The sequence below is a fragment of the Corapipo altera genome, unplaced genomic scaffold, assembly GCF_003945725.1.
Source record: "Corapipo altera isolate COAL_440 unplaced genomic scaffold, ASM394572v1 169, whole genome shotgun sequence".
NCBI lineage: Eukaryota > Metazoa > Chordata > Aves > Passeriformes > Pipridae > Corapipo > Corapipo altera.
The window spans coordinates 274,790-290,152 of record NW_020884946.1 but is presented as its reverse complement, the minus strand read 5'-3'; the positions used below and the strand labels follow the sequence as shown (position 1 = coordinate 290,152).

Genomic DNA, 15,363 nt, shown 5'->3' with positions numbered 1-15,363 from the left:
TTTATGAATTTGCTGACTTTGGAGATTTATATGCATTTTTAATTGTTTTTCAACTGTCCTTAGGTCAGACCCAGAGCAGTACATCCCTGCAGCCTGCTGGGATCATCATAGACAAGCCACACCCTGTCACAGTTACAACCTCCCTCCCTCAAGTGCCAAAACCTCCAGTTGAGGTAAAAAAACCAAACATAGCTGTGATAGAGATGAGATCAGAGAAAAAGGATCCACCTCAGCTCTCTGTGCAGGTACTTGTCAAGAGTGATGATTATTTGTTTGTTTATTTTAATGAATGCTAATTAAAGGCAGTCTGATCCACCACTAGTGCTCTTTGACATCAGTAGATGGTTTTTAGCAAGCAACAGAAACATAAAGAATGGAGGGACCAGGAAGTTCTCATGCTGTGCTAATATATTCACTCATATTTTATCAATTATCTTTATTATTTCATCAAAATAGAAAACTATTTCTTCCCTCTGTCACCTAGACAGGGTGTGTGTAAAAATAGATCTATGTCACATTTTCTTTTTTTTAATGAGATTTTTCAGCCAGAACAAATTTGGAATCAAAAAAAGTATAAATATAAATGTCAGTTTTCTTGGATGACTGCTTTGGCCTTTAAGATTTCTGTTTCAAGCATGATTGTCAACCCAAGGATTTCACTGCAGATTAATCAACCCCCACAGTCCTTACCTGGTGGGTTGGAGTTTGTTGTTTTAATTTTTAACATGAGTCTGTTGACAAGGAAGTGAATGTTTCTTATGTGTTCATTATTTTGGGCTCAAATTGTTGAGACTGTACACATCCCACATACACCTTTCAGATTCAAATGATTAATGGGCCTCAGAGTTAAATACAGGTAGAGTTTTGTGTGGTTTGTTCCTTTGCTGTGTCACTATTCCACCCACATTTTGCTGTTAGTTCACCCAGTTCTTAAATACTTAATGTGATTTTTCCCTGAGGAATTAAGCAAGCATTTAAATCTTTGTTCTTAACAGACACACAACCCATTTTGATGCTACAGTGGACCTGTTTTTATATTGTAATACAATTTTCCCTTTGTTTTACTGTACCAGATGTGTGACAGTGTGAAGCCAATAATCAACCTACACTGTGCAAACAAATTGTAAGTCAAACACACATCTCCCATATAAATAATAAGTTATAAATAATAGGTACACTCACCTTCTCTCACAGGCAAGGCAAAGTGTCGGGGAATGAAAGAACAGGAAAAATCAGGTACTGCAAGAAAACATGTGAATATTTCTGCCCTTAGTTTTTTACAGGGTTTTGTTTTTCAGAACCAAGGTGATACCAGGTCCAGGCACCAGAAAAGGGGAGGGTCTCTGAAGTTTAGTGGCTCAGTAGCAAATGGAAGAATCTAAAAAGTTCAGTGATAACAGCCAAGCTAATACATAGATTTTTATATTAATGCTTTTTTTTTTTCCCTCTTTCCCAGGTGTTACCAAATGTGGACATTGACAGTGTTTCGAGTGACAGTGTGAGTGTAAACCATGTTCTTCCAGATTCTGAACCTCTTCTTCCTCCTGTGGATGCTGTAATACAGGTATTGATTGTCTGTGAATTCAGATTTGTTCAAAAAAGAAAATATGTTAAATTACTGCTAAGTTATCTCATTGTCTTTAGTTAGAGAAATGAGACAGTTCCAGGAAAAATGGAGTAATTATTCTAAAGAATTTATTGTGTAAAAGATTTGTTTTAAGAAAATGAGAAATTGCAGCAAGACACTATTCTTCCAAGATTAAATAATCACCATAGTAAAATTCTTAATAAAAATAGTGTTTCTGTGCCCTGTTAAGAATTATAATCCCTGTTGGCCCATGTCTGTCTGGTTTACACTGGCTTCAGTGTTCTGATGTGAAGGCTGAGGATGTTCCTCATTCCTCCATCTGCTCCTTGGCTGTTCTCTGGTGGTTCATGGCATTTTGTGTCCTGGGAGCCCGTGGTGTGTGGAGCTGACCAGTCCATTTTCTTTCCATGGAACTTTTCAGAAGTGTTTTTAATCTAATCTAAGCAGCAATGAAGGTTTTTGTACTGCTGCCTGCTGAACAATAAGGGCAGACTGGACAGTGTGAAGGCACGGGGCTGCAGGGATGGTTTTTGTATGATTATTGTACATTTTGTTTGCCCTGTGTGTTAGTTGCTATTCTGACTTCTGGAGTTGGGTCCTCCAGAGTCCTGTGGTCAAAGTATTCACTGAACAAGACAGAGATTGTGGACCAGAATAGTGATTATTATTTTAAAAATATATTACTCCATCACCCCAAGATGATCAGAGGGATGAAGCACCTCTGCTATGAGGAAAGGCTGAGGGAATTGGGATTGTTCTGCCTGGAGAGGAGAAGGCTTTGGGGTGACCTAGTGCAGCCTTCCAGTGCCTGAAGGGAACCTACAAGAAACGTGGAGAGGGACTATTTACAATGGGGTGACAGAGTAAGAGGGAATGGCTTCAAACTGACAGAGATTTAGGTGGGATATTGGGAAGAAATTCTTGGCTGTGAGGGTGGGGAGGCCCTGGCACAGGTTTTCCAGAGAAGCTGTGGCTGCCCCATCCCTGAATGTGTCCAAGGTCAGGTTGGACAGGGCTTAGATCAACCTGCTCTAGTGGAAGGTGTCCCTGCTCATGGCAGGTGGGTGGAAGGAGATTGTCTTTAATGTCCCTTCCAACCCAAAACATTCTGTGATTGTCTGATTATTAAATAACACCACAGAAATCATACAGAAGTAAATTGCTTAAGACACTTGGAGACTATTGCCATTAGATTTGGTAACAGCAGGTTTCAGCTGTCAGCATGCAGGAAGTTGTTGTTCTAATAATCTCTCCCTATGCTGTGCAAAGAAATTCCTCCTGACTTGTAAGGTGGATAAAGCATTTTCTCTCAATTCAGAATACTGACAGTGAGTGGTGATTTAATTGCATTTTTGTCATGAAGTTTTTCTGCTAATGCATTTTCCCCTCCTATATGAAATACCTAACAATTGCAATCTGTCTTTATAAGACCCCAGAAGATATACACAGTGAAGACACAGAGTTTCCAGGAACTAATTTCGTTGATGTCACTGATGTCATGCAGGTAATCACATTGAAAAAAGGTCCTTTCTTTTTTTAAAAAAAATATATTTGTTTTATATCATTCTGTCATATCTGAAAACAATGTAAACAGTATTAGCAGCTTTAAAAGTACACACTGTGAGCACTACTATACCTGTTTACAGTGCTATAAAGAATATTAGAAATTACTGTGTGTTGGTAAAGTAGAGTAGCTTTTGAAGAATTAGAGTAAAAAGTTAAAATTGGCTTTTATTTGGATATGTTAGAATCCACTAGAAATACAAGTAGTTCTCTAAAATCAGCAGTGATTACAGCACTTGGATTTCACAATTTAAAACTCTGAAGGTAATGAATATGTTGACAGGCTGAGAGAGCTGTGGTTGTTCAGCCTGGAGAAGAGAAGGCTCCAGGGAGACCTTAGAGCCCCTTCCAGTGCCTAAAGGGGCTCCAAGAGAGCTGGAGAGGGACTTGGGACAAAGGCCTGGAGGGACAGGACAAGGGGGGAATGGCTTCCTACTGCCAGAGGGCAGGGTTAGATGGGATATTGGGAAGAAATTCTTGGCTGTGAGGGTGGCACAGGTTGCCCAGAGGAGCTGTGGCTGCCCCATCCCTGGAAGTGTTCAAGGGCTTGGAGCAACCTGGGCTAGTGGAAGGTGTCCCTGCCCATGGCAGGGGTTGGAACGAGATGGTCTTTGAGGTGCCTTCCAACCCAAACCATTCTGTGATTCTGTATAAGATTCTCTTACAGATTTTAAAGTGAGTTATCTTTTAAAGAATGAAAGTATTTTCTGAGGGTTCCTTTTAGAAAATTTCAGTATAGAGCAATTTGCATGTGCTTTTGAGGCCCTAAAATGCTTTAGCAATATCTCATTTCAGTCAAACGTTGTAACTTCATGAAAGAAAGGACAAACAGTGAGGAGGAGTCACAGCACCAGGCCTGACAGAGTTCAAGTATTTGGACAATGCTCTCAGGCACATGATGTGACTCTTGGGGAGGGTCCTGGAGCTGAACTGGATGATCCTTGTGGGTCCCTTCCAACTTTGCCTGTTCTGTCATTCTCTGTACTCATGTACTGCTCATCTCATAGATCTCATTAGAAATTTCCAAAATTTAACAACATTGTCATTTCTGTTTTATTTGAGATACTCTTTCACAGTTTAATTTTTTTAGGTAGCAAGTCCTCTTTTAGTCAGCTGACCTCATGTCAGAGTAGGGGCTGACAAACCCACAAGGTTGGTGAACCAGCCTGTGTTTCACTTCAGTGAGCAAGACTTGCTGTGTGCATTTCAAAATCTACCCCCAAATGTATTCTTTTTACCTCTTCTTCGTGCTCTGGATCCCAGGATTAGAGTGTACATTGAATATTAACCCTGTAGCCTACAGGTCAGTATGGCAGATTTATTTTTAAAATGAATTCATCATTTTATGTCATCAGTTGGTTAAAATAACCTAAATTGGTGGTTTGTCTATCACAACTGTGCAAATGCTTTACCCACTTATAGTTTCAAAGTTACTGATGTTGTTGGAGGAGAGGAGTTAAATCTATGTGGACATTGTTCTTCTGTTTGCATTAAAAAAAAAGCTTTAATTTATGAAACTAAAGAGGAAAGCTATTCAAGAAATCATTTTATGAACTAACAAAAAATACTGCAATGTTAAATTTTTATTATGTGAATAATAGTTATTCATCTTTCCTTTTTTCATCTTTTTCCTGGATTGCTTTTATCTCTTATTTTTGGCAATGAGATATATTTTAACCACAATACCAAAAAATGTTCCAAGTGAAACATATGTTTGGCCTGTGACCACACGGACAATGTTCTTAAAAATGTGCAAGGCAAACACAATGTGGAAGCATAAAATCAATCTCTGGAGTGGCAGGGGTATTTAAGACATCAAAAGAAAGCAAAGTTATTGTTATAAAAGAGGCTTCAGATTCCTGAAAAAATGTGCATAAAATGCTGTATGGAAGAAACAGCTCATTGTTGTCTTCCCCCCTCTCCCTTTTATTAGGAGAACTTAATTCTCTTAGAACTGAGGAGGATAAGTATTTGTGTGAAATATCTTTTGGGGTTTTTATCTTTTCCTGTTTTTTCTTCCCTGGAAGTTTTCAAGGCCAGGTTGGACAGAGATTGGAGCAACCTGGTCTAGTGGAGAGTGTCCCTGCCCATGGCAGGGGGATGGAATGAGATGATCCTTAAGGTCCCTTCCAATCAAACCCTCTCTTCTTTCCACATCTCCTTTTCCTCACTGTAAACACCCCATAAAAACTGTTGTTCCATCCCAAAATACCTATTCCCTGCATCCCAGAATAGTTCACAGTGTCGTCACCTCATCCAAATGCACCTGCCCCACCTGAAGAAAGGTACCATGAAGAGTCATTCCTTGGGCTCATCTTGCTGGGTGTCACTGCTGGGCCCTGGGGCTGGGCCCTCTCCTGTGGTGGCCCTTGGAATAACCCATGTCTGGTGCTTGGTTGTCGTATTTGGTTGTTCTCCCACCTCTTGTTGTTCCTCTGTGCTCCTGTTTTTGGGTGGGGACAGGCCTTTGTCACATCTCAAACACTCATTTAGCAGTCTTGAGCACTCTGCACTGTGCCCCAGCCTGTCAAACACAACCCCCCCTCCCCCCATTGCTACCTCTCTATCTTGTGTTTAAAGACCCAGAGCTCCACCTTCCAAAATAGTTAAATTAGGTACTCTTACTTCACAGTAAGAAAATTTACGGAACAAAGCAGAAAACAGCTTTGATTTCTTTATTTTTGATCAATGGTTGCACCTACAACAAAGTAGGTTTACACTTTCTGCACAGAAGAGGTTTCCTTGCATGAACTTGCCTTTTCAGCTTTAAACTGGCAGAGGGCAGGGTTGGATTAGGAGGAAATTCTTGGTTGTGAGGGTAGTGAAGCCCTGGCACAGGTTGCCCAGAGAAGCTGTGGCTGCCCCATCCCTGGAATTGTTCCAGGCCAGGCTGGATGAGGCTCTGAGCAGCCTGGGCTAGTGGAAGGTGTCCCTGCCTATGGCAGGGGGTAGAACTGGATGATCTTTAAGGTCCCTTCCAAGCCAAACCATTCTGGGATTTTTTCAGAGTGAGGACCTTGCTCTGCTCACATGAGCCAAGAGCAGACTCTGAGTTTTATTGTGTCAGCTCTTGTGAACAGCCACATCCGGGGGGACTTCAGCAAATTTAGTGGGATTTAGGATTGGAGACCCTTTTTACTCTCTCTGAACATGCCCTAAGTGCAAGGTGGTGACTTGTTTCTCAGAAATTTTGCTTCCAGTTTCAACAGCACTCAATATTTAGAACCTGCAGAGCTCAGACTAAATGCATTTCCCTCAGCCCTGGTTTCCCACACACGCTCGTGGGGACAGTGATGTTTTCACACGTGTGACTCTTCAGACAAAAGATCCCAGGTGACACCTGCAATGCAGCCTGGCCTTGCCTGTGAGAATTGCTTTAGAAATCCATCCAGAAATCCATGACTTAAGTTTTGGGAGGCTTTGATAAAAGCCTCTGCATATACGTGTTTGGTAATGGAACAAAACTAATCTATACCACTAAGCATTACGAACTTTTTTTTAAGTTATTTCAATGTAATTTGGGAAATAGAATTTCAGCTTGATACTTTATAATAAAGTAGGTGATTAATATTCCAATCATATCTGAAAGACCTTCTAATTTATGCCATATTTTGATTGGGAGTCCTGATAGGTATTTTCAACAGTCTCCAGGGAAGCAAAATGCAGAATTAAGTGCAGATTATTCAAGATTGGTCTACAAGGTGATATATGTTCAAGTTCAATCTGTATAATTAAATACTGACTGTTACACTATTTTTTTATTTCAGCAGAGATGATGTATCACCCCAAAATGAATACAGTTTTCCTCTGGATTTGTGCATTATTGTGGATTTGTGCGCTATTAAATATCAAATATTTTAGAAATGCAGGAGGACTGCAAAAGTTTGTCAGAGTTACTAAATATATGTAAGATTTATTGTATGTACTTGGTTTATTTAATCCAGATGTTTGTATTTTGCATACTCTCAGAAGTATTAAATAGGCAACATCAAAGAAAATTTATGGAGTAAAGCAGGCAGAAGAAAATGCATAATGAAATGCTGGACAAAGACATCTTTACATTTGCTGTCAGAATGAATTATGGTTCTGAGTACATATATCCTGATAGCATGAACTGCTTATCAGCTTGCAAGGCACCCAGTGCTTTCTGAGTTGAACTAAACTGGTTATTTCTCTGCCCAGAATGGTTTAGAGATCTTTGTTTGCCACCCAATATACATATTCTTCAAGAATATACATATTCTCACTTCTTTGAAGAATTATCCCTATATAAAGATCCAGAAGGATCCTGCTCCCCAACAGCTCTTTGTTGTAATACCCATCAGGGACCTCTCTGACTTTGCAGTTTTGAAGTATATTAAGGTAGGAGAGAATTATTAATGCTGGGTTGAGGAAGGAGACAGGAAAATGTCACTGTCTTTTTATTTCCCCTTCTCTGTTCTTTCTGTTTTCAGTGATTTGTTCTTTTATTCATAGATAATATATAGCACTTTTTTTTTTCTTTGTTTTTTTTTTATTTTATTTTATGGGTTAAAAGTAAGTTTAATTTATGTAAAGGAAAAGAAGATTTTTTTTTCTCTTTTCACTGTGTTGGAGATTAATCTTAGTAAATGTGGATTTACAGGGAGCTCTTTTATGCACCATCACATGCTTCTCACTGGTAATTTAGGGCCCAGCTCTTCATGTCTTTCTGCCATGCCAAATTTTCTTCTTAGAGAATCATATTGCCATTAGAGACATTTGCTTTTAATATTACAAGTGAAGGATGCAGGTTCTCATCCATCAGGAGACATTACAGTATGATGGATTAGTGACTGCTTTTTGGGACTTGGTGCTGTGTATCCAGGGAAAAAGGAGGGAGGCATCTTTGGGAACAGCCAAACATTATAACACACACCAAGTAACTTCTATAACTTTTTAGAAATAGCATATTATCATTAAAATCAAGATGTCTGCGAGGATTTTTTGAATTATTACCCAGAAATACCTTCTAACTTTCAGCAGCTGGACTTAATGAAACTGTAAACACACATGTAACATATGTGTAAAATATTAATGTCTGGTCTTCAAGTTTATTAGAGTTTTGACAGACTACATGCTCATTAACTTTTGGGACTGTGTCTTTTCAGACAGGAAACTTTAATGAACAAGTTTAATTCATTTTAAAAAAAGCAACCAGAACACCAAAACCCAAACAAAACAAAAAAGCCCTAACCCAACAAGTAACTGTAGAAAGTTTCCTGAAGTTTTGTGTTTAGAGGAGGAACGTTTCTGGTGTGTACATTAAAGAAACTTATGTCACAAGTACATTTTTCAAGTGTTAGCATTACCACTGGCTCTCTGCCCTGTGCAGCACAGGCAGGAAATAGGAGCCAAATCATGTTTTACTTAGCAGTTCCTATAACTTTATACCTCTACAGATTTATGATTTGCTAAGCTTAGAGTTGTATCAATTAACTAGGACACACTGAGGAGGGAGAACGTGGTTCGTGTGCTGTGACACATCTACAAGTGTTTCTTAAAGAAAAAAACCTGACAGCTACCTCAATGACATTGCCTTGCAGAAATGCACCATAACTTAATTTACTCCTTATTTATTAGGATCAGGAAGAAGAGAGGGATGAAATTCCAGAGTTCTCTGAGCCTCTTCTGGAGCTTAATGGCCAATTTAAAGTTGCCTCACCGAAATACAACGGTCCTTTGTTTCCTCCAGTGGCTTCTGCCCCTCAGCAGCCTGCTGATGTTTTGGATGAACTGATTCAAAGGAGAGAAACCATCGAAAACAGGCTGATAAATTGGTGAGTTGCAAGGTAACAAAGTGGCAAAAGAATATATATGGAAGGAGGAATGATTCCCTAATTATCCTTCCCTTTCTTCTTGCCTCTGTTCCCTTCTTCCTTTTCCTATGAGCTGCCCTGCATTTCATGCCAAGGATGCTCTTTTGTGTGCTTTTAGGTGTCTTGGTGTTTGCTGATAGTTAAAAAGATTTTATTCTGCCAGGGTGGAACAGGAAATAATGGCAAAAATTATCAGTGGGATGTGTCCAGCTCAGAAGGAAACAGTACCCAGTGTCAGCACCTCGGAGAGTGGAGACGAGGAGGTTGTAACCCCTGACATTGGTAAGTGGGAGTTACTGTTCTCAGCAGATGGGATATCTCAATTTTTGGCTAATTTTCACAAGCTGTGTAGGTAGCTGTTGTCTGAGCCTAAGGGTAGATAATGCTGAACCAGTGAAACTGTAAAAAGCAGCAGTGCACACTTTAATTTATGTTGTGGTATAAGGCCACTGAAATAAATTATCTGGAAAAAAAAAAAAAAAGGAAAAGAAGGCATAAATCACCCCACTGTACAAATCACCTTCTGTTACTGGCCATCTAAATCAGACTTGGCATTTTGCTAAGCCTGTAATGTTTGTTTGCCTTTCTTTTGTTAATAGATATGTCAGAAATCACCCCCCACTTTGAAAATGTGTGAGAGTGGAGAGAAAAGCATTTCTCCTGTGATGTCGCTGTTGCCTTCTTTTATGATCAGGAATTGTTTCTCTACTCTTGTTTATCTTTAAAGTAAAAAAAGAAAAAAAAAATCACTTTTTTCAAAGGAATGTTTAAAAGCTCATGGAGAACAAAATGAGTGGCTGCAGTACAGAACATGCATTTTAGGAGGTGGGACCTGGACATGAGTTTTATGTTCCTTCATTTTCAGTTGAAGTTGCAGGTGGAGGAGGATTTCAGCTCTTTGTCAACGCTGGTGTCCCTGTGGACTCAGAAATGATAAATCATTTTGTAAATGAAGCTCTCAGTGAAACAATTGCCACCATGCTGGGTGACAGTGAGGCTCAGAGAGCAGTTCCTGATCCAAATGTTCTTCTGAGCACAGTGACTAAGGTGGTAAGTGTCCATTTTACCTAAACCTTCCTGCAGAAGTTCTAAGGGATAATTTCTCCATGGCATGATGACAGGAAAGGATGGATGAACTGAATGTGCATTGTTTGCCTTTTTTTTATAATTCCTTATTATACTCCAGCAAGCAACAAGATTAAACCTATTTGCCCCTCTGCTGTGCTCTTTTGACACCCACCTGGCAGTGCTGTGTCCAGGCCTGGAGTCCTCAGCATAGGAAGGACATGGACATGGAGCCAGTCCAGGGGAGGCCATGAAGGTGATCAAAGAGCTGGAGCCCCTCTGCTCTGGAGACAGGCTGGGAGAGCTGGGGGTGTTCAGCCTGGAGAGGAGAAGGCTCCAGGGAGACCTCAGAGCACTTTCCAGTGCTTAAAGGGACTCCCAGAGAGCTGGAGAGGGACTTTGGACAGAGCCTGGAGTGACAGGACAAGGGGGAATGGCTTCCCACTGACAGAGGACAGAGTTAGGTTGGATATTGGGAAAGAAATTCTTGGCTGAGGGTGGTGAGACACTGGCACAGGTTGCCCAGAGAAGCTGTGGCTGCCCCATCCCTGAAAGGGTTCCAGGCCAGGTTGGACGGGACTTGGAGCAACCTGGGATAGTGGGAGGTGTCCCTGCCCATGGCAGGGGGATAGAACTGGATGATCTTTAGGATCCCTTCCAATCCAAACCATTCTGGGATTTTATTTCACTTTTGAAAAAAGAAATTGAAGGGAAAGCAAAATCAATTCCCTTGTGCTGCTGCAACGTGCTGGATTTATTTATTTATTTATTTACTTTAAGGATGAGCACAAAACTAATTTCTAAGGAAAGGATTTGGTACTTAATTTCACATTGTCAAAAGACAGCTCATGTTATTTTCAACAAAAATAAGTTATTGTTGCTCACTTGCAATAAATGAAATATAAAGAAACTAATTTTTTCATCTAAGAAGAGAAGGAAGCTGAGAATGATATTTTTGGACTTAATGGGCTTGCAGCCATTCTTTAATATCTGTTAAAATGGCTATTAATTCTTTCTGAGTTTTGAGCTCAGTAGTTTTCAGTAAATGCTTAATTGATTAGTAGAGCTTCCTGTAATAGAGGATAATTTCCTGTGTTCCCTTTGATAATCAGATGACAGCTGGCTCTTATTTTGATACCAGCGTGGCTGTGCTGCAATCTGGTGTTGTGTAATGTCTTTGGGATGCATGTGGAAATTGCTGTGCTTAGAAATCCAACTGGTGGAGGCTTTGTTGAAGTGGGATCCCTCATTTTGTTCTGCTCAGTGCATTTAGGCTGAAATACCACCAGGTGCCTGCTGGAAGGGACAAACAGGTTATTCTGTAGTCAGAAGTGATCAGTTCACTGCTGTGGGCTGAAGTACAGCCATCCTGCATCTCTTCCCCACTCCATTACAGAGTAAGGAGGGCCTGATGTCCAAGATGTTCCTTGTAGCCTGTTATTCTGGTCCTTGGAAACCTCTTCTGTTGTCCATCCTACATTTACTAACGGCCCTTTTGTTGCTGTACCAGCTTCAACTGACATATCCTTAGGATTATGAATTATTCATAAGCCTGAAATGGTTGTTTTTTCCTTGTTCCATATATGCTGCCCACTCCAAGAGATTAGTTTTGTCCTTTTTGGCCTTTGTTTAATTAGCCTAAATAAAGCAATCATCCACGTGGGGGCCATTTTTTGACTCTTCCTTATAGGCAGCTTTGATGTTTCCTAATTTAGGTTGATCTGGAGCACAAGTAACACTGATATGCTAATAGACATTTTTAATAATAATGTGGTCTGTGAGATGGAGTTTCCTCAGTGCCTTGTGCTGTGGTAGTGATACTCTCCTGCCTTTATTGGAATCTCAGGTGGCCAATTATGTTTTTTAAAGCCTTTCCATATTTGTAGCTGGTAGCTATCATGAGGGTTTTTTTAATGCTTCTTTTTCCATTTGTGCTCAGCTTATAGCAGAAGTTTTTGAATATGTAGTTGATGCATCTTGATCTGTCCCTTCCCACTGTGAAGTTTCCTATCTAGAACTGCAACTGTTCCTTAATTCTTTGGTGTCACAATGTGAGCTGCCAAATGTGTTGGCATGTTCTACTTTCCATAAGAGATTCTAATAAAAATCTGAGGACTTATTCTTCAGAAACTATACTGGAAGTCTTCCTATAACCTCATTGTCTTGTTTTCTTTATGAAATGTCAGAGAACAAAGCTGGAAAAATTCTGGAAAGGTCCATCATATTCCTCCATAGCAGCTTAAATGACAACCATCATACTCGTCAGATTTATGTACACTGCTGTCATCTTTAAAAGGAACATCACGATTACATTTGTGCTTATTTGGTGCTTTCCTGTCTTGTCTGTTCCTTTGTTTGTAATCTTCCTTTTAGCTGATTTTTCTTACCATAAAATTGCCTTATCACTCAATTTTATCCATGTCACGAAATATTTTCTTGCTTAGCATTGTATCCAATGCTTTATTAAACTTCATAGGATAATATAGTTCATATTCAGACTGGACATTAGGAAGCATTTCTTTACCAAGAGGGTGGTCAAACCCTGGGACAGGCTTCCTAGAGAGGTGGTTGATACCCCAGACCTGTCAGTGCTTCTGAGGCTTTTGGACAATGCCCTTAACAACATACTTTAAATTTTGGTCAGCCCTGGAGTGCTCTGGCAGTTGGGCCAGATGATCACTGTAGGTCCCTCCCAGCTGAAATAGTCTGTTCTATTCCATACATAATGATTTCCCAGTGTAATCATTCTAATGATTTTAATTTAATTTGTAAAGGTTTTAATTTATTTTCTCCAGTCACACTATTTAACCCAGCTCACCTTTCTGTTTAGATGGAGGAGTTAGATCCGTGAAGATGTATCTAAGCAACAACTGTTCCTGTTCTGTGAAAACCTGCCTTTCTCTCTCTTCCTCAGCTCTCTCTGGGGATACTTGGAAGGCAGGAATTCTGCCTGGAGATAACAACTGTGTGGTTATGATTTTTCTTCCCCTCAGGAGTCTCCTGTGCCTACGCCACTGCCAACCCCCCAGGCCACACCACCACCAACACCACCTTCAGAAAAGGAACTGCCCCCAGTCAAAACTCCAGAGTCATCTCCATCTCCCACAGAAATGAGCAGGGATGTTCATGAGAGTGAAAAACCTAAAGAAACAGGTATTGAAAATAATAATTGAAGTTTAGAAGCAGCAAATATGCTTTAATCTACTGCCTTTAATTTTCCTCTTCAAAGACGTGTTATCTCTCAGGATAAATATTCTTGAGGCTACAATACAAGTGGGAACTCATGTAGTACAAAAAATATGGGCTAATTGATATAAAAAGCAAACATTTTTTATTTGGTAACAGTTCTATTTTCAAACTTAATACAGATTTCTGTGGTCTGTGTCATTTCCACCCCTCCCAACCCCTCCACAATTTTTCACATCAGAAAAATAGTTGTCTTTTGCTCTTTCCTGCGTTTCTAATGTTAATTAAGTCAAATGCACACTTTTCAAGTAAATGGAGAGTGTTTTTAAAATGCAGAGCAGTCTCCCTTATTAAAGGCAGTAAGAAATTGAGGTTTTACTCTAAATTCTTCAGGTGCCAACACTGTAATTAAAAGAAGCTATTCTTAATCTAGTCTTGTCTCCATAGCTATCAAAAGGTATCACAAAAACTGCAAGTGCTTGGTAGAACTGCCTAGATCTGAGATTTGCTTCCTGCTTTCCTTTCTGATCTGGAATTTGGCTTCACACCTGCAGGAGTTGGGATTCCAGCAGCCACGGGCCGTGTTGGCACACCCGTGGTTACCCCTGTCAATACACCCACAGCAACCACACCCAGCCCTCCTGCCTCAGAGGGGGGCTCCCACGCAGCCAAAATGGAAAGTCCAAAGGCTCCAAACCCGTGGGATGGTGCTGAACTTCCTCTGGAAGAAGAAAAACCCAGTCCTTTAGCTGAGGAACCCTTCCGTCCCAAGGCCATGTGAGTTGAACAGGCTGCACAGTTTTCTAAAAAACATGAATATGTATATTCTTTCTACATGTATCCTCAAAAAGCCAGTAGAAAGAAATGCTTTATCTGTGTGTCAGGAGGCAATGAGATAAGCCAGAATTCTATTTTCTTTTTTAATTGCTTGTATGGTGTTTTGGAGAAAAAAATGTGGAATCAGAACCTTTCTCGGGGTTTATCAGTCCTTATTCATTGTCCTGCTGAATGCAGTCCATAGTAAACTTGTATTGCTACACCTGCCAGTAATACATGTAGTGACAATGAAATATTGTGTTATTAGCATTTATTTTTTCTCTTACCTCATTGGGAATACACCTGGTAATTTTTAGTTAGAGCCAGAAATTTGTTAATAATGTTATTCAGCCATGTCGGTTCTCAGGCTATTCTGTGAAATGCTGTGTTCCTTCATTTGAAAAAAATACTTGGGAATTAATTTCTTGTCAGTATTGAATTAGGACTTCAGTCTGTATTGTTCAGAGTGGTTTGGTGTATTCATGTAGTGCATGTCCTCACCTTGCAGTGAGATGTCAGTGGCTAATGATGAGGAACCAGAGGCCTTGATTTTACCATCCCCACAGCCCTCAGCGAGGCCCCCGGAGTCACTTCCAAGCAACCTCCAGGTTCCATCCCCTGCACCTACAGTTAGTTCTGGAGTGTCCACACAGGAAAGCAGCATCACCCCCACAGAAACTGAAACTACAGACAGACCCATCTCAGAAGGGGAGGTGCTCTTCAGCTGTGGACAGATGCTGGCTGCAGGAGGTAACCAACCGGATACATCTCTGGAAATTAGAATTTGAATTAATTTTATTCTTTATAAACTCTTCCAGTCTCCTGAAGTTATATTTCATACATTTTCTGATAAAGCTGCAAGCATTAACCTGGCCCTTAACTTTCAGTTCATGAAGACTGAAGAGAGTTTGTTGTTCTTTTTTTTGTTTCTGAACAAAATGCTGCTGTTTATCAATGAAAAAAAAAGGTTCAATCTGCTCTTTTGTCATGAGATCAACTTGGAAAATAATTGAGACTTGTCATGCTTAAGTACCATGTGGTACTAAGTTCTTACTGAAAGCAAAGTGTAAGAAATATGAAAATATGTCTTTATAACACACCCAGCAGTAGGAATTTCCAAATTTACTGAAGCACAGTGTTGTAATTATTAAAGAATGTGGTCTTGTTTTTTCCATGTAAAAACATTCATGTTTTTTTAATAGTTGTAACACAAAATATTTTTCATTCTTAGCAGAAGGAGGACTGTCTCTTCCAAACCTCACTGAGAGCTTATCCAGCACTTTACGAGATGCCAATGAGATGGTAAGG

General features: G+C 40.0%; 1 protein-coding gene across 7 annotated transcripts in view; it reads left to right on the top strand.

Moving 5' to 3' along the window:
* Positions 1 to 15,363, top strand: part of KIAA0586 (KIAA0586 ortholog) — a 74,872-nt gene that overhangs the window by 21,592 nt on the left and 37,917 nt on the right. For 5 of the 7 annotated variants that reach the window (XM_027662599.1, XM_027662595.1, XM_027662596.1 and 2 more), the window contains 10 exons: positions 64 to 245; positions 1,457 to 1,564; positions 3,018 to 3,092; positions 8,753 to 8,949; positions 9,152 to 9,270; positions 9,854 to 10,038; positions 13,047 to 13,206; positions 13,794 to 14,016; positions 14,564 to 14,805; positions 15,287 to 15,357. In XM_027662599.1, coding sequence (XP_027518400.1) covers positions 64 to 245; positions 1,457 to 1,564; positions 3,018 to 3,092; positions 8,753 to 8,949; positions 9,152 to 9,270; positions 9,854 to 10,038; positions 13,047 to 13,206; positions 13,794 to 14,016; positions 14,564 to 14,805; positions 15,287 to 15,357 — 1,562 coding nt within the window. The remainder of the gene's footprint in view (positions 1 to 63; positions 246 to 1,456; positions 1,565 to 3,017; positions 3,093 to 8,752; positions 8,950 to 9,151; positions 9,271 to 9,853; positions 10,039 to 13,046; positions 13,207 to 13,793; positions 14,017 to 14,563; positions 14,806 to 15,286; positions 15,358 to 15,363) is intronic. The other 2 variants (XM_027662598.1, XM_027662597.1) reach the window with 1 other exon arrangement.